General features: G+C 55.2%; 1 protein-coding gene across 2 annotated transcripts in view; it reads right to left on the bottom strand.

Moving 5' to 3' along the window:
* EPHB2 (EPH receptor B2) overlaps positions 1–22815 on the bottom strand; it is a 138775-nt gene that overhangs the window by 94919 nt on the left and 21041 nt on the right. For both annotated transcript variants that reach the window (XM_030017856.2, XM_030017857.2), the window contains exons 2-3: positions 6158–6222; positions 1368–2052 (exon numbers count right to left, since the gene is read on the bottom strand). In XM_030017856.2, coding sequence (XP_029873716.1) covers positions 1368–2052; positions 6158–6222 — 750 coding nt within the window. The remainder of the gene's footprint in view (positions 1–1367; positions 2053–6157; positions 6223–22815) is intronic.

The following is a 22815-nucleotide window of genomic DNA, read 5'->3' as shown; positions in this document are numbered from 1 at the left end:
GTGAAGGGTAGCTCAAAGCACGGATATTAAATGGCACCCGCAGCACATCAGGACCTGTAGCTTGACGTGTGAGCAGCCCAGCCACCAGCAGGAGATGTGGCACCCTCTCCAAGGGGACCATCCAACCTGCAGTCCCAACCAAGCATGGCCAGAGACTGTCCATCCCCCTTTCCAATGTGTTCATCTCCCCACTACCAGCACCTTCCCCATGCTTGCTTGGTGCTACCTGGCCACCCCTTCCCACAGCAAGAAGAGAGGAGACACAGCTCCTTCCTTGCACTCTGCAATGCCCACCGACATATCTATAATTGATCTCAGAGAAACCCCAGCTCTGCTCACAGTGTGCCAATGCTATCAAAACTGTAATGGGATTTTGAAGTTCAGCCCTGATAGTGGGGATTAGAGTCCGTTTGCCAAACACCACGGTTTGCTCTGTGCATGGTACAGCCACAGGTGCCCATTAAACATGCAGCTCTCAGGTCCCCACCTCTCTCCCAATAATCCCAGCAGCTCCTTTCTCAACCTCCCCAAGCCCATGAGTGACTGGGGAGGAGCACAGAGATTGATTTGGCCACAGTGCTCTCAGGGAGGCTGGTGCAGGGCCTCTCGCTTGCCCAGGACCACGCTGGCCCCATGGTGCTCAGCTGAGCTGAGCTGAGCTGAGCAGGTGCTGCCGGAGTCTGCTTTGAACATCTACGGGGGAAGGAGAACATCATCTACAGGGCAGAAGACCTCTGGCTGCTGAGGGAGCTCAGGGGCCAGGCTGGGAGGTGCCCAGACTGGAGAGATGAGCCTGGCCCTGAACAGCCTATGACCATGTCCCATCTGGGGCCATTTGCACCTCACCAGGAAAGTGCTGCAGACAACTTGCTGCTTGCTCCCACCACATCACCTTTGGGTGCCTGCACTCCCACTCCCCTCACCCCAGAAGCATTTCAGCCCACACCAAGGCACAGGGTGCAAACGGAAGTGAAAACAGCCCCAATATTTTGGGAGTTGACTGCAGATCGGTGGCACACCCCACAGCTACACACAAGTGCATCCCTCCAAGACCTGGAGGGCATGGAGGGCACCAGCAATAGGCCAGCACCCCTGGACCCAGTGGCTCTGAGGACCCAGAGGTAACACAGAGCCTCTGCAATGGATGGATGAGCCTGGGGCAGGAACTGAGGAGCTGGAGGAGGAGTCAGCATCCACATATATGCTGCTCTTCCATGACACCGCATGCTCCTCTCCCACCCCTGCCCAAGGAGGTCACTCCCAGGTGACTCGTGCAGATTCCAGCTGCAAATCCCAACTGCTACCACCAGCACAGCCCACCGGCAACGAGGCGAGCGCGCAGAGCAAGACTGAAGGCAAGCAGTTACCTCTGCAGATGGTCCCGTTTTCCACCGACTCGTAGCCCGCCCGGCACATGCAGCGGCCGATGGGCACCAGCCACTCGCCATCCCCGTTGCAGTACAGCTTGATCGGCACGTCTACCTCCTCTGCATTGGTGATGCACGTCCCCCGGGCTGCCACCAGTGAGGTGCTCTCTGCTCCTGAGAGGGTTTCTTGGAAGACAGCCCCATTCTGGATCACGCGGGGACACTTGCGGTAGAAGACACGGACAGCAATCAAGGACATGCAGCCTCCATAGTCCTGGAAGGCCAGGTAGAAACCATTCTTGGAGACAGGCCCAAAACTGCGCACCTCGGTGTTAATCTTCATCACCCGTCCACCTAGGTCCACCTGTGAGAAGCTCTCGTCGGCAGCAATGGTGTCCACCTTCATCCAAGGATTCTCCATCCAGTTAGGAAAAGTCTTGGTGGCCGAGTCAAAGTCCGACTCAAAATAGTAGAGGTTAAAAGTCTCCTTACAGGAGCCTGGGACATTAGGGATGCTGCTGCAGTCCCGGACAGAAAATTTCATCTCCACATGGATGCGGTGTGCTCCTCGCCTCCGGATGTACTTCGTCCGGAGCCAGTTGTTTTGGCTGGATTCAAAGACGTTGCACACCTGGTAGGTGCGAATCGTGTTCATGTTTTCATCATACCCGCTCACCTCTTCCCACTGCGGACACGACACAGAAAGTCAAGAGGCTGCACCAAACCGACGTTCCCCAAGCACCTCACCTCTTCCCAACCCCATTGCGTGACAAGCGGGCAGGCTCTGCCAGTACCAGCTGCCCCACACCAGGCCCACCTCACCACGCAGGCAGCCCCATCAGTGCCAAGCACCTCGCCCTGGCACAGCTCCAGCACCACGCTGCAAGCACCCCATACCTATGTGCCTCTGTCCTGCTCTGGCAGGGTTTGACCCACACTGCATGCTGGCCAGGCTCTGCACTTTGGGGACAAGGTGGCCCAAGCCCTCAGCAGAGCTCAGGGCCATCTCACTGCCAGCAGCACCGTGCTCCATGCCCAGATTTATGGTAAAGCATCTCTGCTGGGTGGCAGGGCATGGTAAGGCCATGCACCTCCTCTGCAGGCAGTAATGTCTTTAGCAGGGGCTCCTGCCCGTGGGCTGCACTATACAGCAGAGCCTCCCGGCAAAGTAACACGATGCCTTTAGCAGATGTATTCCCAACAGTGCCGCTACGGTTACAGACGTGGCAGACAGGACCCGCTTTCTCAGGAGCATGTAACATGGCCGTAAAACCTCGCCTGCTGCAGCCCAAGCACCAGTGCGGGCGGCTGGCTGTGCAATGGGCCAGTAGCCAGTGACCTCTCCCCAGAGACAGGAGGGAAGGTTTATAGGAGGCTGGCTGACCCCACTGTGTACCCAGAAAGGCAGATGCTGGGCTAGGTCCCGCTGGTAGTCCTTATCCCTGCCCCTTCAAGGGCCAACATGCTTTGGGGTCCCTCCTGCAGGTTTGTACAGGTCCCAGCCCCAGCTGCCCTAAACTGGATCTATGGGATGTCCTATGAGCCATGGCACAACAGTAACATCCTTCTCAGCAAGACAGCTCGGAGCTGACATACTTCCCCATGGGAAGCTCAGCCCAGCTCCCCCCAGCCGACTAACAGCTGACTCTGCCAGCTCTGGAGCAGTTTCTGCAGAGCTCAGGGCTGCTGTGACACCTCCTGGTCCTGTCCAGCTCCCTGCCATTTCCCCAGGCTGTTTTTTCCCAAATCCTTCAGTGCTTGCTGTTGTCTCCATCCTTTGTAAGATGGGGAGACTTCAGGGTGGAAGGTGCAGCAAGGGCAGAGCTGCACTCTGTAACAGCCAACACTCCTCTGCAGTAAGCACAGATGGGGAAGGGTCCTTGTGGGAAAAGCACCTTTCACCCAGCTCATTAGAGCATCTCCCCCAGCCCAGACCTTTCTGGAGGGCAGAGCATCTCCCTGTGCTGCCCCCTCCACACCCACAGCACCCTCATGATGCTGATGGTAGGGACCAGGGTCCACCTAGTGTGTGACAGTCCCAGCCAGCTGGAATGGCTTCTCATGAACTCCTTCATAAACCTGCTCAAGTGGAAGCCAAGCTGTTTCCCACGGACGTGAAACCCTGAGCACAAGCCTGCCCTGGATGCAGGATCATGACACCCAGGGCAGGGCGGCAGCACAGCCCGGATCCAGCACCAGTTCCAGGACTGAGCTGTGCAGGGAAAAACCTGCAGGAGCAGAACACCCCCAGCCCCTCAGCCTGCAAATGGCCTCCCAAGGGCACCCAGGACTGCAGAGGGAGGTTCATGAGACGGGAGACAGATTGCTCCTCGCACATCAAGACTAACAGCCCAACAGAAGGCTGTCAAGGAAGATCCCCAAACAGCTCCAACCACTTCTGACTGGCAGTGGCTGCAAATCTGCTGCCATCGCTGGGGGAGGAGGAAAGCATCCTCACAAAATGCAGGGGGAGCATTTGCTTTATCTTCCACAAATAAATTTGGCGTGGTAGTGGAAAATTGCAGGATCTCCCTGTTTTTTAGGGCACTAGTTGGGAGGGGGGTGAAGGAATCAAGGACAAGGCACAGGGAAGCAATTCCTTCCCCTGCCCTGCCTCTGACATGGCTCTCCCTTGCCTGGACCACTCCCGACACCCACTCCGAAACAGCATGTCAGCCACCAGCGCCCAAGGATGCCCAGCACTGCCCCATCCCCATCCACACCTGCACAGCCCCTGGGGAGGGCTCAGGACATGAGCCTGAAGAGCTCAGCCCTGGCCAGACAGAAGCAGCACATGGTGGAAGGAAAGCCTCTACAGCTTGGGGATGAACAGTAAACAGTGGAGGCAGGGCATGGGGACACCCACAAGTGGCATGGGAGCTCCACAGCCACGGAAAAAGCAACCGTTTGGGCTTTTGGATCTCTAATAATCACCAAAGAGGCAATGAACAGGTGGAGCACCCAGCAGCTTTTGTCTTCCAGGTGATGCCGGCTGCACCCAACCTTGCCAGTCACCCATGGGTAAGATGCCCTGCCTTGTCCTGCCAGTGGGCATGAGGCCACACTGGGAGAAGCCGTGACGGCACTGCAGTATCAGCACCTGTGACATGCACACTGCAGGGCACAATGCGTGCCACGTCCCCCCAGGGGCCTGCCCCTAGGTGGGGACAGGAGGCGATCCCACCAGCAACACCGGGGCTGCACTGGACTTTCCAGATGGGCATCTCCCTCCTGACAGGGATGGGGGACCTGGGAGCACCCCAAGGGCCAAGCTTAGGACCCCCAGCATCCTCTCGCATCCCTGCAGCAGCAAGCAGGGGGCTCCCTGAGCTCCCTTTTCTCAGCTGGGAGAGAAAGTCACCCCCGTGCACCAGCCCCTGTGCTTCCTCGATGCTTAATTAGAAGCCTCTCCCTTTCTCCTCGCTCTCTAATTAACATGCCGGGAGCTCAAAAGAAGAAGGCAGCACAATAATACGGGGAGACGGCTTCCAGCAGGCCTAGGCCTCATTACCGTAGGGCTGGGGAGCCAGGAGCAAGGCGTGCTTTACATATGGAAACACCACAAACAAGAAAGGCTGGGCGAGGAGAGAAAAAGACTTGACCTCTGCTCCTGCCCTATTGTGTGCCCGTCATCCCCCTTCGGCGGCCGGGCTGGCGCTGGCGAGGCAGCCGGGCTCACGGGCGGGCGTGGGGCTTTATCATGGTGATGGGGGACCAGTGCCGGCAGCGCCTGCACCGCAGCACGACAGGGCAGCCAGGCTGCTCGGGAGCTGCGTTTAATCTCCCTGATGGAGGCTTTTCTTGGCCATTTCTTTTCTTTTGCCAAGTCGGCTCGGGGAGGGGGCTTGCTGTCAGCCTCGGGGTGAGGTCCACAGAAATGTCTTCATCCAGCCCCTGCAGAGGGTGGATGGAGGGCAGGATGGAGCCTGAGTCACCACCTCCGCGCACGGGGATGGGAAGCATCTCCAGGCTTTGGCCGAGCTGGATTGGGCCACCCAAGTGCAAGGGAGCAGGTCTGGGGCTGTCACACATTGGGGCTCCACGCTGCTGCCAGCCACCACAGCCAGAGGTGGGCAGGATGCTCTGAAGCACCTCGATGCCCCACGCAAACCCCGTGGGACATGGAGGTGGCTGGGGCCGCGCTGGTTTTGTCATGAGCAGGAGGGTGCAGAGATGCACTGCCTTGTCCAAGCTCTTCTTTAAAGGAGCTTGTTCTGGGTGGTCTTGGGATGTGGCTCAGGGAACTCTTGGCACTGGTAAAGCAGAGAGACAGTCACTGCTGAGCCCGCAAACGTCCCTCCATGAGATGCCAGGGATGCTGGACAGTCATTTCAGGACTTGATCAAACAGCTGCTGTGGGTGCAACCTCTCAGGCCAATGCCCTCATCCTTTTCCACTACAAGTGACAGGCAATGGAATAACAAGTGAGACACTGGGGAAAAATGACGGTGGCCTTGGCATTTCGTTTCTCCTCCTCCCTGATGTTTAAGTGGCTGCAGGTCAGCTTTACAGAGAGTATGATTCCTCCAACACCATGTTGGCCTGATGCTGTAGGATGAGAATTACACTCCTCCAGCACTGGGGTATTTTTTGGAAGTGTCACCTCCTAGAAAATTACTGGAAACGTCAACTGTCATCCTCTTTTGTGCTCTTCCCACTAGACATTTTCATGTGGCCAAGGCACTTTGCTTCAGTGGCTGACTTTTGTTGAACCAACCCACCTATGTTCACATGCAGCAGGAGACCCCAGACCAGGCTCTGGGCTCCCATAAAGCAACAGGATAACTTACCCCTGATGGAGGATGCACCGTCCAGCCCAGCTCTGCTGTTGCCGTTGTGGAGTCCATCAGCGTCTCTGCAGGAGGAAGGTGAAATAAGGAGTCAGTGGCCATCTGGTGAATGACCTGAGGCTGGCAAAGGGGAAAGAGGTGGAGAGGAGCCAGGCCAGGACTGCAGCCATCGAGCCCAGCCTGCGCCGATCCCTCTGGACAGCTCTCAGCTGGGGAGGAGCCAGGCATAGGTCCCTCCACCCATCCGCTTCCTCATCCATTGCCCATTGCTCCCTGGCCCCCTTATCTCCTGCAGTGCATGGGGGCACGTGCTTTTCCACCCACCAGCCCAGCTGGACTTTCCTCCTCAAAATCCAGACTCAAGGTACCACAGCCCCGGAGCAGCTCTGCTGCTGCACATGAGGAGCCCAGACTGAGCAGGTTTCCTCCATCACCTTTCAGTTTCTTTCGCAAAAGCAGGATGTTTTTTTCTCAGTGGTTTGCATGGTAGGCAGAATCCTTGATGATGCAGTAGCACACAGGAAGGAACAGCACTTCTAGGACTTAAAAGTACTAAAAAATTAAACCAACATTAAAGCTGGTTTTCCAGGCAATTTGGGTTGAAATTGGTCAGGTGATGCTACCACTGACCAGCACAGAGGAGAAGTCTCCATAAGCCACACGGGCAGCAAAGACTCCTTGTCCTTTCTGCAGCTCATCATGCTTCCAGCACTGAAGTTTTTTCATCCCAAATAGCTATAGGTTGGCCTCGCTATACTGATGGCATGAGAAAGGACGCTCAGGTTATGGCACCCCAATACTTGGGCTAATGTGTGTATGAGTTCCCCCACATCCAGCATGGGAACGGGCCAGATGGCCCTGTCAGACATACATTGGACAGACACTTCCATGAGTGGTTTCCACAATCCAGGTAACTGTCCATCCTCCAGATCTGCGGTCGCATGCTTGTTGCAACGCAGGGATTTTTCTGCACCGTGCCCAATGCTGACATTTTAAGAAAATAGGACAATATTCTGGTGTTTAGGAAATAGGGTTTAGAAATAATGCCCAAAGGTTTCAGCACACAGAGGCTGGGCATGGGAAAAGCGCGATGCTTGTGGGACAGACCATCCAGGCCAGCATACGGCCAGTGATTCTGTGGCTGAGACCAAGGTGATGCCCACAGAAGAAATTATATCCCTCTGCTCTGTAGGGAGAATGTGAATCTGCCCCTGATTTCAGCATGTGCACTCAGGATGCCAACTGCATTTGCACGGATGTTGGAAAGCATCCATCGCACACACAGGCAAGATACAAACATGAAATTCGGCTTGCAGCTTCACTTTCCTTGCCCTCCCAGTTAATGTAGGACAGGCAGGGAAACAGTCCAGCTTTAGGGTTCTGCAGTCTCAAGAAAAAGCATCTTACATACAAGATGTACACCCACTCCACATCAGCTCCCCGAGAGAGATCACCCAGCAGAACGCCAGTATAGTTGAGATCTCCAGCCACCACCTTATAACCCAATAAATGGTGCCAGTTCCCATGGCCACAACAGGGATGGAGAGTTACTGGCTGTAACCGTGTCCTGTTGCTGCTCCTCACCACCAAAAAACCAAGCATCCTGCCATGAATCCCCCAATAGCATCTTCACCTTCTCCACTCTCACTACGTTGAACAAAAACAAAGGAAGAAAAGCTCAGCCTTGAGCAGACCCATCATTTAAGAGACAAGCCTGGATGCAGAAATGACTGCTGTTCAGCCTGCTCAATAGCGCACGTGAACTCCCCTTCTCCCATCGGCAAGCCAAAAAGTGCCTCAGCACAGATATGCTCCTTGCACCTACTTCTGGCAGTAAATCATTTTCAGACTGTGGGTTGTTCGTTACTCCCGGTTAGAGCCAGCGGTTTCCAGTTCACAGGAAACCAGGATTTCAAAATTTGGTTTTATTCCAAGAGTAAAAAGCAAAAATAGTTCTTTTCAAGTTTTCCCACTAGGAAGAGTTCTGGAAAACAGCTAGTCCAGAAATGTTGTCTTTCAGATTTATGAAATTTCTTTTTAAACTGAATATTTGTTTACATAGTTCCATAATAGTGTTTATTTTATCAGAGTATCTGGCTTTTTCATTAAAACACCAGTGACACTTTGATCTGAAAAGAAAACAACATTTTTCACCCAGTGCTAGCTAGAAGCTGCATTACTTTGAAAAAAACCTTAAATTTGTTACTTTATCTTAACTAGCAATGACAGTGGTGCATAGTAAGTATATTAATAGCAGTGACTATAACATAAAAGAGATATACTCTAAACCAGTATAAATAATTCCCCAAATAATAATAATATTTTGAAGTATTTTGTATTTTTAAAAGCCTTTTATTTAATGAAAACTCAGTGCAACAGAAATGTTGTGCCCGGTGCATTACTGCAGAGCACGCTGCCCACAGCCCTCGCCACTGCCCCTTATCCTCAGCTGAAGAATTGCGCATCTCCTTGGAGCTAAGCATCTATTACTCCAGCTAGCCCAAGGACATCTTGTTTTGACACAAGACAAGGAGGAGTAGAAATTTGCAGGTTTTAAGCAGGTTTTTCCAATGGTCAATTATCTTCTCATAAAAAAAGATCTTCCATTAATTTTAGTCTGAATTTACACTGTTCGGCTGCCAGCTATTATATTTTCTTTTACTTGTACAAAGGCTCTGCTATCCAAAACCTCCTTTCCCTTTTGTGGTGTTTAAGGGTGGCAAATGAATCATCTCCAAGACAACTAAATTAGCTGAGCTTCCTTATTCTTCCACCTAAAACAGGTTCCTTTCTTTGAGGCTCCTGTTTATCAACCTTCTTTGTGTAGGGTGGACTGTGGTCCCCATTGCACACAGCTGTAACATCCCAGTGTGCCCCTTTTTGCACAGCTTTTCTACCAAATTGCTGCCCTGGCTAAAGTCCATTTGGAGATGGGTTGGCATGTTAGCACTTAGCAGCAGTTGCCTGAATTACAGAAAATTGTGAATAACTGGTCCCCACGAATCAGAGTGAAGCTGGTTAGCCACACTGACTGCAAAAGTGGATGTGAAGCCAGGATGGGTTTCAAAAGTGGTCGTGGGTTTGCTCCATCCTCCATTGACGGCTGACTTCAGAATACCTTATTGACCAAATAACAGCCTGCCACAGAGTTATCTTGCCCATATACTTGGCCAGGAGCACCCCTCACCCTCCACCTGAGGTCAAGGAGGCCACATGGTCCTCCAGGGAAGATCACTGTCTCATCCCTGAGAAGTTTCTTATTACCAGACAAAAGAAGCGCATTAGTTCATTTTTCAAGCAAACAAAATCAGGAGTGATGTCCAGTGAACTAACATATCCCTCATCTGCAGGGGCTTCTGACTGCCTCTCTCCCAGGCTCAGACCTGCTCAGATCTCCACAGCAAGAGGCAGTGGTGGGCAGACTGTGGTGGGAGGAAGGCCCCATGAAGACGCAGCCAAGCCCCGCTCTGATGTCCCATACTGAAAGTGCTGGCACAGAGTCCGAACTAGCAACCAATAAACCAGGAAGGTTGAAAAAAGCAAGGCAAGGCCATACCACCCACCTCAGTCGTGCAAAAGGCAGGCTGAGATTCCCCTAGGGCCTATTCCTCCTTCAGCTGGATGGGGTTTTATTGCTGCAGGGGGACTGCAGAAGCTCATCAGAGGAGTTTGCAAGATGATTGATTGTGGTCTGCAAGGATCTACACCGGGAGAAAGTAGCAGCAAACAGAGCTCCTTAGCCTGTGAAGGAAACTGCAGCTACAGCTTTGCCTGAGAGCTGAACCCGGTCATACAGAGTTCTGCTACAGGTGCAAGCCCCGCACAAGGTGTGAGCAGCCCCAAGGAATGGGAACCCCCCATCCTCCAGAGGCAGGTCCTCCACGCACAGCAGTCCCACCAGGGCTGCCCTCAGCACACTCAGCCCCGTGCAACTTCTGCACCCACGGTGACCCATGCTGGGCTGCCATGGCTGTATCTGACCGAGCAGGTCTCCTGATCCTACCTGCGGGCTGCCCCATGCTCCTACCCTGCTCCAGGCACCCAACAGGACCAACTCCTGAGCCGGGGACAACAAAGATGGACCGATTTCTGGGTGGGCAACTCCAAGCCCAGCTGTTAGTGCCCTGCCAACCATGGAGAGGAGAAGGTGCCTGCTTCAATGAGCAAAGTCAGCAGCTTCACTCACTGTCACAGCCAATGCTTTCACAGTGCCATCCTGCCGGTTTAGCAGCGCCAAGTAACAGGGTGAGGGGCTGGTGCCTCGGCAGCCCCATAAAGACCCAACATCCAGGACAGAGCAATCCCCTGGCAATGACTGTGACGACATGGAGCAAAGCCGTGTGGGAGTGGCAGGGGTGGGTGTCTGGCCCCTGGCCCATCTCTGGTGGCTGGCGATAGCTGCAGCTCAGTGAAATGCTCTCTCTGGAGCAGCATTTTCTCAATATTGTTGTTTGTGTTCTTTCCTCCCGCGTGTTTATCTGCAGATTCACATGCTACCCACGGCATTATAAATAAATCTGCAGCTGCTTGAAACCAGCAGACGCAACTCTGGCCTGCTTCCCACCAGAAACCGCGCTGCTCCCCACGGGACAGTTAGGAGATAAGTGCCTGTCCTTTTCACTTTGAAGATGCTTTCAATAAGCAACTTTCTGCCAGCACTGGGGCCCATCACCGGCACTGCTGCTTGCTACGAGGGCATGCCAGGGCTCCGGCTCAAGCACTTTGCATCTAAAGATGCGTCATCATCACCATACCACCACCTCCAGATGCTCAACAGCTACGCTAAGACACCGTCAAGCCGGTGATCTGCTATGCCAATGACCTGGCTGGGGGGATCCTACACTTCTGCGTGGTCTTCTTGCTGCTCAGCCACAAGTGAGATGAGTGTGGGGATCTCAGCTGCACCAGCTTTTTCCATCTGGCCAGGTCGGGACTGAGACTGGTGGGCAGACCTGGGAGGGGAGGACAAGACTGGGATCACGTTGGGTGCTGGCAGTGGGATGGCCAGGACTGGGAATAGAGAGTGACAGGACCAAGGGACAGTGGCAGAGAGGCTGGAGGGGCAAGGGATTAACAGAGGAGCTGTGCACGTTGCAGACACACTTCTCTGTGTCCGGAAAAATAACTTCCATGGAGTTTTGCCAATTTAGACCAATTTAGAGCATATGGCCCCGAGTTTCTCAGAAGTCCTGGCAAATCCTTCACATTCACAGGCTCCAAACTCATCCCGATAAAGAAGCAGCTGGACAAATAAATAGCCCCACAGATAGCTGGAGCCTCCACCCTCATTTTTCCACCCACAACTTTTTCCCTTCCCCTTTCACTTCTCAGGCCAGCTCCTCCCTCAGGGTAGGAAAATTGCCAGCATTTTAATCCTGGTACAATATCATTAACAGAGGGAGCAAGCTTCTTGGTTGACCCAGGATCACATCAGCTGTGGCCAGTGCTGGACGTGCGAAGCAGGCAAGAAGTTGCCCAGACCTCTCTGATGGGCTGGGAGCAAAGTCATCCCAGGGCAGACACGGGGGACACCGTGCCTCGTCACCATCTCCCAGACGTGACCTGGAAGCCCACCTAACGCACCTCATCAGATCAATCCAGGCTGGAGGCATGCTGCAGAGTGGGCTCTGTGCCGGAACCCAGCTGGGTGGAGCAAGACCTGGATCCGCACCGGAGACGCTGCAGCTTGGGACAAACTCCCACACACAGGCACACGTGCTCCTGAAACCGCGTTTCCAGCTTGGCCTCAGACACAGCCACTGCACCCCCGTGCAGGGGGAGCGGCTAATGAGAAACCCGTCTGTCCCCCACCCCAAGGAGCCCTTGCTGCAGATCTATTTACCCTTCCAGAAGTTGAAAGGCTCCTCTCTGCCTCCTGTGCTTTACTGGAGCCTTATTACAATATTTTTGCCAGCGAGAGCTGAGAGGGGCTGAGCAAACCCAGTGGCCCTTCTCTGCAGCCCCGAGCTTTGCTTTGCCTGGCCAATGGCCAGCGGAACAAACTGAAACCCAATCCCCCCCCAGCCGACCCGCTGGCGCAGGAACAGCACGCTGCATTGTGAGCTGGCGGCTACAGGATATTTTGGATACTTCACTCAGGGATCCACTTAAACTCCAAGAGGGAGAGTGATTGATAGGGAGTGAGAAGAGGCAGTTGCCTGAGCTGGGATGGGGACCGCCAGCATCCCACCCCGTGCCCAGAGTCCCAAAGGCCACCCCTAGGGCAGCCGTATCGGGTCATGCCAGTGGTCCTGGTGCTTGCGAGAAATCCAGCAGACAGGTAGCTGGTCATTCAACCCTTTTCCCTGGAAAATTAGGTCCAGCCAGCCTCAGAGACTTAAGAATAAGGGTGATGTCCAGCATCTCCATCATCCAGAGTGCCTCTGACTTGCCAGCCAGCCCCCCCAGGCTGATAGTCCTGGGGGCTAGCAAGGCACGGAGCCGGGAGGCCTGACCCTAGAGATAACACACAGTGCCAGCAAGGGAAAGATGTCGCCACTTTTGGGGAGTCATGGAGCCTTCCTGTCCCCTCAGTTCACCAGGATGTCACCCAAGTCTGCCTGCAAGCCCTGTGAAACAGGAGCCAGTCGCAGAGCCAACAGTGGAGCAGGGGATGGTGCTGGAAGCTGGTGGGGCTCAGCAGTGCCCACTGGGACACTTTCACCCATCTACTGGGTGATGCTCAGCTGCTTGTGACACTTGGAGACAGGACTGGTGTCAAACGAAGGGACATCACCAAGACGTCCTGCCCTTAGCAGAGCAGTTCAGCAGCCCCACGGGAAACTCCCCCTGTGTTTTTCCACACCTTGCCGGGGGGGCTGCCATGAGCTGGCCTATGCTTTCCCCATTCCCGCTTAGATCCCTCCCTTCCCCTGATCCCCCACACCTCATCTGACCACATGCATCACTGGACCCATACTCAGGGGACCAAACCCAGGGCTGATGCTGCTGTCCAGAAAGAGGGACCGCTGAGGCCCTTGGCTCCCAGCTCTTGCTAGACTGGGAAATAAGGAAAGCAGGGCTCGGAGCAGAGCTGCACCAGGCCATCGGGCATACGGCACACCAATGGGTGAGCCGGGAGCCAGGGCCGAGCGCAGCCATGACCCAAAGCCAGCATGCTGGGAGGAGCAGGTTCCCTGCTCCTCTTCCCAGTCCCTCTTCTCCCTCCTCTGAAGTCGTCAGCCATGGCAGGCATTGCCCTGCACGGTGCTGGCTGCTCCACTGCTGGAAAGCTCAAAACCAAGGGGAAAGCCCAACTCAACAGTCCCAGGGGTCCTGTAAGTGATCCAAGCACGTATCCTGCTTTCTAAGCACACAACTGACCATCAGACCATCACTGCCAGGCAGACAAGCACTAAGGATTGCCCTTCTCATCTGCCCAGCCAGGAGGGGTATGGCCCAGTTCTGGGTCTCAGCTGAGAGGGGCCGGGACTGGGAATTCAGATTTTGTGATCTTTCAGCCTGGGGCCTCTGCTGAAGAAGCAGGTTAGGCTGGATGCGAGGGAGGATCACACTCCGTCCAGCTGCCACATCGCCCCCAGCTATCGCTGCAGATGCATCCTCTCTTGCCCAAGTTTCCCAACACTGTCTGCCCCAGAGGTCAGCAGAAACATGATAACCCCACCACAGACCCCAGAAAGCTGCTGCAGCAGCACCAGGGACTCACGGTCCTTGCTGGCAGCATCTGTCCCAAAAGGAGCTGGGACTTGTAGGTGGTCTGAGTTCAGCCGAGGGCAGGCTGCCGGGAAGAGACAATGCAGATGCTAAATGCCAGCGAGTAGGGGCCCTCCTGCTGCTGCTGGGAATGCAGTAGCCACACAGAGGAGACACAGATGCAGACGTTTAACAGCCATTGCTACTGTCAGTGCTAATGACTTGGTCCCTGCAGTGGCACCGACCCCACCGTCTGCAAGACACCTTGCAGGAGGGAATCCCAGGGTTAAGCAAGTGTTGCCCTCACCTTCATCCAGCCTCATCCACCCCATCAGGACAGGCCCAGCAAAGACTAAATACCCCACCGAGCCACCTCCCAGGAGGATAGAGTGGGGCCATGTCCCTCCCAACAGCCTCCAGGTCCCTCTTCCTCCAGGGGGCCACAGGGATACTCTGGGAGGTTGGAGACCCCATGCCCATGAGCTCCTTCTGCAGATGCTCCAGCCCCAAAGGAGCCAGCAGGCTCCACCACACGCTGCCCTGGTCCAGCTGTTAGCATGGCACAGCCACCGTATGGGGCTGACCCCATGGCACGGATGGACACACCGCTGTCACCGCTGGAGCCCAACCACAGAGCCACTACCATTGGCATGCAGCAGCAGATGCCACTTATGGCTCCTGGCTGCAGCATGGGGAAAGAGTTGCTTTATAACATAATAACTTGCTCCCACCACCATGCCCTGGGGCCGATTGGTACAAGGTGAAATGCCATGGGTGCAGCACTGTACCGCCTAGCCCCCTTCGATACCCCAGACCCACTCTCCTGTATCCCAGACACAGCATCCTGTATCCCCAGACCCACTCTTCTGTATCCCCAGGCACAGGGGTGAGGCAACCTCAGGAGAGTTGGGATACAGCAGGAAGCCTGGAGGCTGCAGAGCATCACTGGGCAAGCAGCATGTGCTCGGCTCTCACACGACACCCATCTCTTTTCCCCACTAACCCCTGCCCATCATCTGATGCGATGAGCGTTGAGGGGACCAGGAGGAGCAACATGAGCCCAGGGCATGGGTTTCTGGCCAGCTCTTCCTCTCCTGCCCCCTGGGGCCACTGCCACCGGCCACCCCCACCCAGAGTGGGGACAGTGTGTGCAGTGAGCCCCCATCCCACCTCCCAGCACCGCTGGCACTAAATGAGGTTTTGTCACCCTGCATGGTGGCGCGGGCTGTAAGCAACTTGTTCCCAGCAGGCTCCAGAGCCCTGCTCAGCATCCCGATTGAGCTATCCTTAATGGGCTTCAATTTTAATTTGCTTTTATTGGAAAACACAGATGGTGATCCCCCCTTCCCCCCCCCAACCCGAACATATACAGGGTAATAACATTTACGGGGGAAAGATATTATCTCCAAACACAGCCAAAGCTCCAGCAAAAGCCCCATCGCCATGCAGCGACACACAGCTGCGCCGCACAGCCCTGGGCCTGGCTCGTAAAGGCAGGGCCACACAGAGCCACCGGCATGGTGGGGGCGAGGGGAGGCAGGACAAGGGTCCAGCGAAAGAGAATTAAAGACCAGGACTAGCCCCTGGTGCTGCCAAGCAAGCCTGGCAGATTAACCTGGCTAACTTCTTTTGTGACCAGGTCTTTGCAAAGCAACATGGGGAGCTGCCCAGAGTGGAGGGATGCTGGTGCCCAGGGCTGGAGGGCTGTGGTCTACCCCCGCCACCACAGCCAGCCCCTGCCTGCAGCCTGAATGGCTGCTCTGAGCATCCCTGGCTCCAGCCAGTCCCCTGCAACAAGTTCATGTCAGAGCTCAGGGTGGCTGTAAGGTGATGGCAGCACAGGGACAGGCAGGGACAGGCAGGCACTGCTGCACAGGTGGCCAAGCTACACCAGCCCCAGTGAGCTGGGGTGGGGAGTCCCCCAGCAAACAACGAGCATCAAGCACCCAAATGCACCGGTGCCTGTGGATGCTCCTGCTCTTCTAGCACTGCCGGTGCTGCTGTGCACAGCCCCAGACCCCCTTTCACACACCCCCACTGCCGAGCACACAGAGCACGCGGCTGAGCAAGGATGCCCTCCGCCGCACACGTCTGGCTCTGTGCATCTACCTGACAGCCAAGTATTCCTGCTTTTCACTGTTTTTACTGACAGGCTGTAAATTGGCTTCTGGTTGGCAGCTCCAAGCAGGAACAGCTTGGGAGGAACCGCAGGGCCAGCTGCAGGCTTGGTTTTGCCAAGCCACGGAGGGATGCCCCATGCCCCAGCCTGGTCATGGCAGCAGGGTGCTTCGGATCAGGCTCCTGGCTATGGGAAGCCTCTCCCCAGGACAGATGCAGGAAATCCCAAAATCCCTACAAGGAGCTTGGCTTCCTTCTAGCCCCTCCTGAGGCCAGAGCATCTCTCCGTCGCCATCCCTTTGGTATCTCCAGGAGTTTGCTTGCAGCCATGCCAGGAACGCAAACCTTGTGTCCCCTCTGGGCCCCCCCCGCTGCAGATAAAGCCACATCAGAGCCAGCAGCTGCGGGCAGTGGGTATTTTTAGCGAGTTGCAAACATTTCCTTCCTTGGGAAAACCCCATCTTCAATACCTCACCACAGAGAGGGATTCCTCCTTCACGCCCGGGTAATTCATTACACACTAATACAACCTCCCCAGGCAGCCAGTTGAACCAAGGGGATGTTTCACCGGTGGATGCTGCAAGGCTCCTGCTCGCTGGTGGCCCTGCCCAGGCAAGATGTGCTCCATCCATCCATCATTGTGCTGCCCATCAAGCAGGAGCCAGCCAGCTGCCCTCCATTGGGAAAAAGCATCCCCAAAGCAGGCAGGAGATGGGCTGTGGGACTGCAAGGAGAGAGAAGCCCCTCCAGGGTTGAAATCTCAGGTACGACTTGCATCTGTGCCACAGCAGAGCTGCCATCACCCACAAGGGCTGCACTGAGGAGCTGGGGGACTGGGGACCAGCACAGGGGTGGAGAACGTCCACACCAGGATGTATCTGCAGGTCTGCAGACCAGCCTGGAGAAGGCGGCAGCAGCTTATGAACCAGCTTTGCTGCTCATGGGACTAGAGAAGAACACACGCCAGGGTCCAGGCTGCCACTGGGATGGGGTCCTGGAGACCCCAACGCTTGTGGAGACTCGGTTCCATCACAGAACTAATATAACCAATGTGGGTAATCACAGAGAGAATCTCATTTTGAGAGCTGAAGAAGAGGGCATCAATGAACCAAGGATGAGCAGTTGCATAGGTAGAGACAACCATAATCTGGTTACACGTATGTGGGAAGAGATTTTTGCACCCACCAAAAAGAAACACACCCAGAGGTGGAAAAGGGGCAATTTCCAAAAGTTGAAAGGGATTATTAGCAAAAATTGATTAGGGGGCAAATGTAAACAAAAACAATGAAGAGTAATTACAGCTAGCTTAAGAAGGCCTTGCCAAAACCTCATAAATCTGTGATCATAAAAGAAGGCGTCTTTAGCTAAAAATTATCTTGGCTTTGGATAAAAGAAAAAAATTGCAGTAAAAATAAACATATTGTATAAATTAAAACCAGGGGAAGTTGGCAGCAGTAAATTAGCAGTTATAAGATGCAGACAGTTGCAAAAGGATGTATCAATGAAAAAATCGACTGCCAGCAAACATAAAGGACAGAAAAAGAGGAATTTTTAAATACACCAAAAGCAAACACAACCAGAGCTGTGGAAAGGCAAGTCCACGGGGACACTCAAGCATGAAGTCAGGCAGCAAAGGCAGATGCCCCAACACACCAGCCAAAAAAAAAGGGCAAAGCCAGGAGGGACGAGCAGATGTGGTGGCTGCAGGCTGGGGACCAGCAGTGACATGGGGATGCTGAGAGCCACGGATGCCCCTGAGACTCCTCACTGGCAGCATCCTACCACCCCGAGTGGCTGTTCACCCTGCCCCATCCAAGAGCAAGGGATGTGCAGTGTCGGGGCCATGTTAGAAACTTCACAGTTGTTTCCTGATAGCAGCAACACCCCCAAGACAACTATTTGCTCTCAAGCAGCTCCTTCGTGTGGTCAGCGGAGCCCCTACAGACCTGCAGGGCGAGGACAGCCCCGGGACCAACAGCTCTCCTCTCCCCTGCCAACACTTTTTGCCATGCACCAAGCAGGGACAGCACAGTCTGAGGATGGCAAATGATTTTCTAGCATCCCACAGGGCTGGTGGAAAGGAGCTCGGGGGTCTTGGTCCAACCCCATCCCCACCACTAGACTGGGGCAGCCGGGGCTTTGCCTAGCTAAGCCTCAGAGAGCTCCAGGGATGGAGATGCCCCAGCACCCTGGGGACATGCTGCAAAGCAATGCCAAAATGTCCAGCTGCTCAGCAAGCCCTTCCTGGACCAGGAGGGTGCCCAAAGCACGTGGTCCGGAGAGGCCACAGTGGCTCTACAAGTACTGCTGCAGGATCAGTCCCAACCCCCCGGGCATGATCACCAAAACCCGGGAGGAGAAATAACCTGTCGGCTCTGCAAAAGCCGCAGCAGTCTCCCAGACAACTCAGCCAACATCTTGGCAAGAGTCAAATTAGAGAGATGCCCAGGGCGTTAGCTGAGCAGCTGGGATATAGGACAACATGACAAGCATCGGGGAGGGCAGATCCAGGCCAAAAAACAGGCAGTTTGGCCCCACGCTGCCCATGCTGTGCTGTTACTTCCTTGCTCTGCATCTCAGATGCTTTGTCAAGGAGTGGCAGCAACAGGGACACCCCCGCCGAGCAAGCTTTGAGGATAAAGCAGCAGAGGTATCAGCATGGATGTTGGCCAGACATAGCTGTGAGCTCGTGGCTCCTCCACATCCCTCTGCACGGCCGGTGCCACCCCCAGCCAGCACAGATACTGCACAGCTACTGTGCACAGCAGGACAGGCAAGCACAAGCCATCAAGAGTCGACATGGGGAAGGACAGACAGCTGCCACTGTGCTTCTGCAGTGAGGAAGGTCCCTATTTCATTGCCTTTTCTCACCGCAGGTAAAAGCCTCTTGCACGTATCGCAGCACTGCCCGGCTCCTCCAAGCTTGTCTTTGCAACGAGGAGGTATTGCTCTTCTCCAGTGGCTGGCAGGGAAACTGAGGCAGGCAGCCCTCCCCACCACCTGCCCCAAGAGAGGCTGGGGAAATCAGTGAGCATGGAGCACCTTGACCCCTTGCAACGGCTTTGGCTTGGCACTGATCAACACCCCTGGACCCTTCCAGCACATGACATTGAAGTGACACCATGGTGACCAGCACTGCCCATGCAAAGCCAGATACACGCACGCCGCAGCAAACTTGCCCACAGCCACCTGTGGACCCCACGGGGAAGACGTGCCCTTGAGACAGGCTGCGTCTGCACCCTCTTCCCAGACCTCCAGTGCTCTTTGCATGGGTGCGTGGTGGGGACTGTGGAAAGATCCACTGGCTGCATCCCCGCTCCTTCCCCACATGCAAAACCACCCTGCCAAGAAGAGAGCAGCCCTGCATCCTCCAAGCACCAAAGGGTAGGCAGACAAACACCTACAGCTTTGCAGGATTAGGGCTTGCTGTCCAAGCTTCATAAAAGTACCACACTTCCAAAATTTAGTGTACAGGGTGACTGAGGCGTTACCTGACAACCTCCTCAGCCTTGACACGGGAAATCAGGTGAAAAGTCTTGTGCAGGGAATGCACCATCCCCCAAATTCCCTACTCAGCATGAAGCAGCCTTTATAAATCAATGTCTGCAGGAGGAAAACACGTGAGGGAGCAGCAAGTTCATCCTCCCCTTACTGCTGCACTCCCGATGATCCTTGAATCCCACAAGTGTGATGGGAAGGGATTTCTGGAGGGCTCAAGTCCCATCCCCTGCTCAGGCACAGACTCTGATCTGTAGGATGTGCTTGAGCACCCAGGGATGTGCCTAAACCCCCAGGAGCACTAAAAGAAGAGGACACTGCTCCCCTCCCATTTCCCAATACTGTGCTTGGTCCTCTGCCATCACAACACCGCTCCCCTCACCCATCTGCAAAGCTCTTGCAGGGGGTTCTGCTCCCTGAGAGCATCCTGGCAGGTCTTGCTGTCACCATACAAGAGCCTGGGCCAGCCAGTGGCCACGATGACCAAGCCATGGGAAACCACCAGCACCCTGCACCGCTGTCAGCGACGCTGCAGCAGATGGGCTGCTGCCTCTGGGATGCACAGGGAATTTATGGCAGGCAACACATGTAGCCTGGGCCAAGGGTGACCACACAGATGTCCTCAAGACCAGACTTGACCGCCAGGCAGAGCGCGAGCTTGCACACAGTTTCGTGCGTGGTCATCGCATCTCCAGAGCTCCGGAAAGCTTGGCAAGCTACCAGTGCCACAGAGAGCCCAGAGGCTGTGATGCCACTACAGCCCAGACATGACCCTCCAGCTACCTGTCCCCAAGGCCAGCTGTTTTCAAGCAGATGGTGAGCACAGCCCGGGGCTCAGCAGCAGCACCGCTCCTCCGAACTGGGAAGCTGGAGCAAATCCAGCTGATTTGATCTCAGCGAGTGCAGAGCCTGCCTGCGGGAAAGCTGTCCAACACCTCTCGCCATCCACGGGGCAGCGTGGCTGATGCAGCAAGAGCAACGCTCCTATGGGAGATGGGCTGACACCCCGGGCAGCCTCGCAGGGCACCAGGACTCTTCCAATCCCACCAGAAACCCTCCATTGCAAACGCCATCAGGTGCTGCCAGCTTCAAGATGTCCCTCTTGCCATAACACATACCTGGCTGCTCACCGAGAACACCTGGAGCACGAGTGCTGCCCTCCAAGCTGCTCGCCCCAAATGCACAAGGCGAGTTTCCCCAAAACCCACATCCCGATGGGCAGCGAAGGGGGGCACCGGCCGGTCCCAGCCCTGCCAGGAGCATGTCCGCACTCCACTGCACCCCAGCAGCCCAGGCACTGGAAAACATCTCCCTGGGATGAAAAATACCTCCTCGATTTGCAGAAGGTACCTCTCCCACCCATGGAGGACGCAGCACTCCTCCGTGTCTCCTGATTTATCCTGCCCAGAGAGCACAGGCGCCGGGGCCAGCTGCCTCAGCACAACCGCCCCCGGCAGAGACGCCGGCGGGATGCACAGGGCTGCTGGCCCCATCTATCCACTCACACTGCCGGGGATGTATAGATGAATAAAACCCCGTTGGCTGAGCCTTTGTTTACTCCTCTTGGATCAAATAATTAACTCTTGACGCAGTTCTGACTCACGGGACGTGGATTTAAAGAACTTGGTAAAAATGTCCTTAAAGCTGCCCCGCTCCAAGCATGGGCAAAAGCAAATTATAATGTTCCCTGTACCATGCCAGGACAGTGCCAAGCCCAGCCTCACCAGCTCTGCACACCCACTTGTCCTTGTGCCATGATGTCACCAGGCTGGGACTGATCCCCAGGGAGAGTCCGCAAGGAGCAAAGCCCTGCACCAGGGAGACTGGGAAAGAAGCCACAGAGGGATGGGAGAGGTGGGAGACAGGAGGGAACATCCCTGCAGGGATACGCTGTGCCAGCTGGGGAGTCAACGGCTGCTGACACCCAGCTGGTTTCCACCGCAGAGGAGCTGGGTGAATGTGAAACAAGACGATTGGACCTTCAGTGCCTTTTATCGCTGATAACTTTTTTTCCTTCAGAGACCACATGTTTGCCTGATGGGGTCCCTGATGTGAAAAAACCCCCAAAAGTGAAATGTTGCATTGCAGAGGCACAGGTGACAGGAGGGGACACCCAAACAGTTTGGCCAAATACATGGGTCCTCTAAGGTGGCACCTGGGATGGGGCAGAGCTGCAGTGACGTGCCCGGGAGCAGAGCCCTCACCAGCATTCGCTACAGGGATGGTGCAAGGCTTGCAAATGCTCATTCAGTGCTTGGGGGCAGCACCTGCTTTGGTCACACACCCCCCAAAAAAAGGCATTTTCTGCTCCCCACTGAGCAGAGAAACATCAGACCCTGGAAAACACAACACTGAGCACTCACAAACCAAATGCGTGAACAAAATGGCTTCCACCCCTTTTTGCTGCAGGGGAGGGGGCAGCGAAGCACCCTGGGCGCTGACACCCCCACAAGCCTGGGGGCAGAGGGGACTCCCACCCCGAGGTCTGGGGCTGGTGGCTGTCTGCAGCAGGGCCAGTTGTCACAGACGCAGCAGCGGGTGTCCAACCACAAGGACGGGCGAACAAAGGACAGTTCACAGCTCCATCGATCGGGAGGTCAGACGGGTGAAGCGCGAACATCTGGTCCGACACTCTGCTCAGCACCGGCTGAAGGACTTCCCTGGGTTTATTTAGCCAAGGGCGAGTCTTTCAGAAGGAAGCATCCAATATTGCTGTTAAATTTCTGAGAATGGAAAGCCCTCCCCAGCCCTGGTTTGTGCCCATGGGAAGGAACCTTGAGCAGCACAGGGTAAGTGCCAGCCGATGCCGCAGCAGCCGTGACGCATGCGGCTGGGAGATGCCCGTATGCAGCAAGGTAACCCTGATCAGTAGCTTGTGTCCAGGCATCTTTGCATTTATTAGCATATCCCCTGACACTGAAGCTTCAGTAAGATGCGCATTATCAGGGAGACGTTTGCTCCATGGTACCTGCAGAGGATGGGGTAAGCAGAGCCAGCCCAGCACGCTCCCGCATCAGGCACTGGGAGCAGGGCTTTAGCACGAGGTGTTGGCATCCGCTGCAGCCGACCGCAGGCTCACACGGTTCTAAGCCAGCAAACAGCCTGGCCAGGCTGCCTGGCCATCCCTCCAGCCCAGCACGTGCCCAAGGATGGCTGGAGACAGAGGGGTATTAGCTGGAGGGAAGAGCCCCAGGGGTCAAAACCGGTTTATGAGAAATCAGTCACCTTTGATCTACAGATTACGAGCAATAGCGAATCGACTACATCCCTGGGTGAGCTGCTGCACAGTTAATTAGACACGTTATTAAAAACATGCTCCTCTACCAGTCTGAATTAGTCCAGCTTCCAAGCCACAGAGTCCTGCCCTGCTAAATTAAACAGACCTTCAC

Source organism: Aquila chrysaetos, chromosome 6, assembly GCF_900496995.4.
Source record: "Aquila chrysaetos chrysaetos chromosome 6, bAquChr1.4, whole genome shotgun sequence".
In the NCBI taxonomy this organism is placed as follows: Eukaryota; Metazoa; Chordata; class Aves; order Accipitriformes; family Accipitridae; genus Aquila; species Aquila chrysaetos.
Note: the sequence above shows the minus strand (reverse complement) of the source record. Positions and strands in the feature narration are given on the sequence as shown.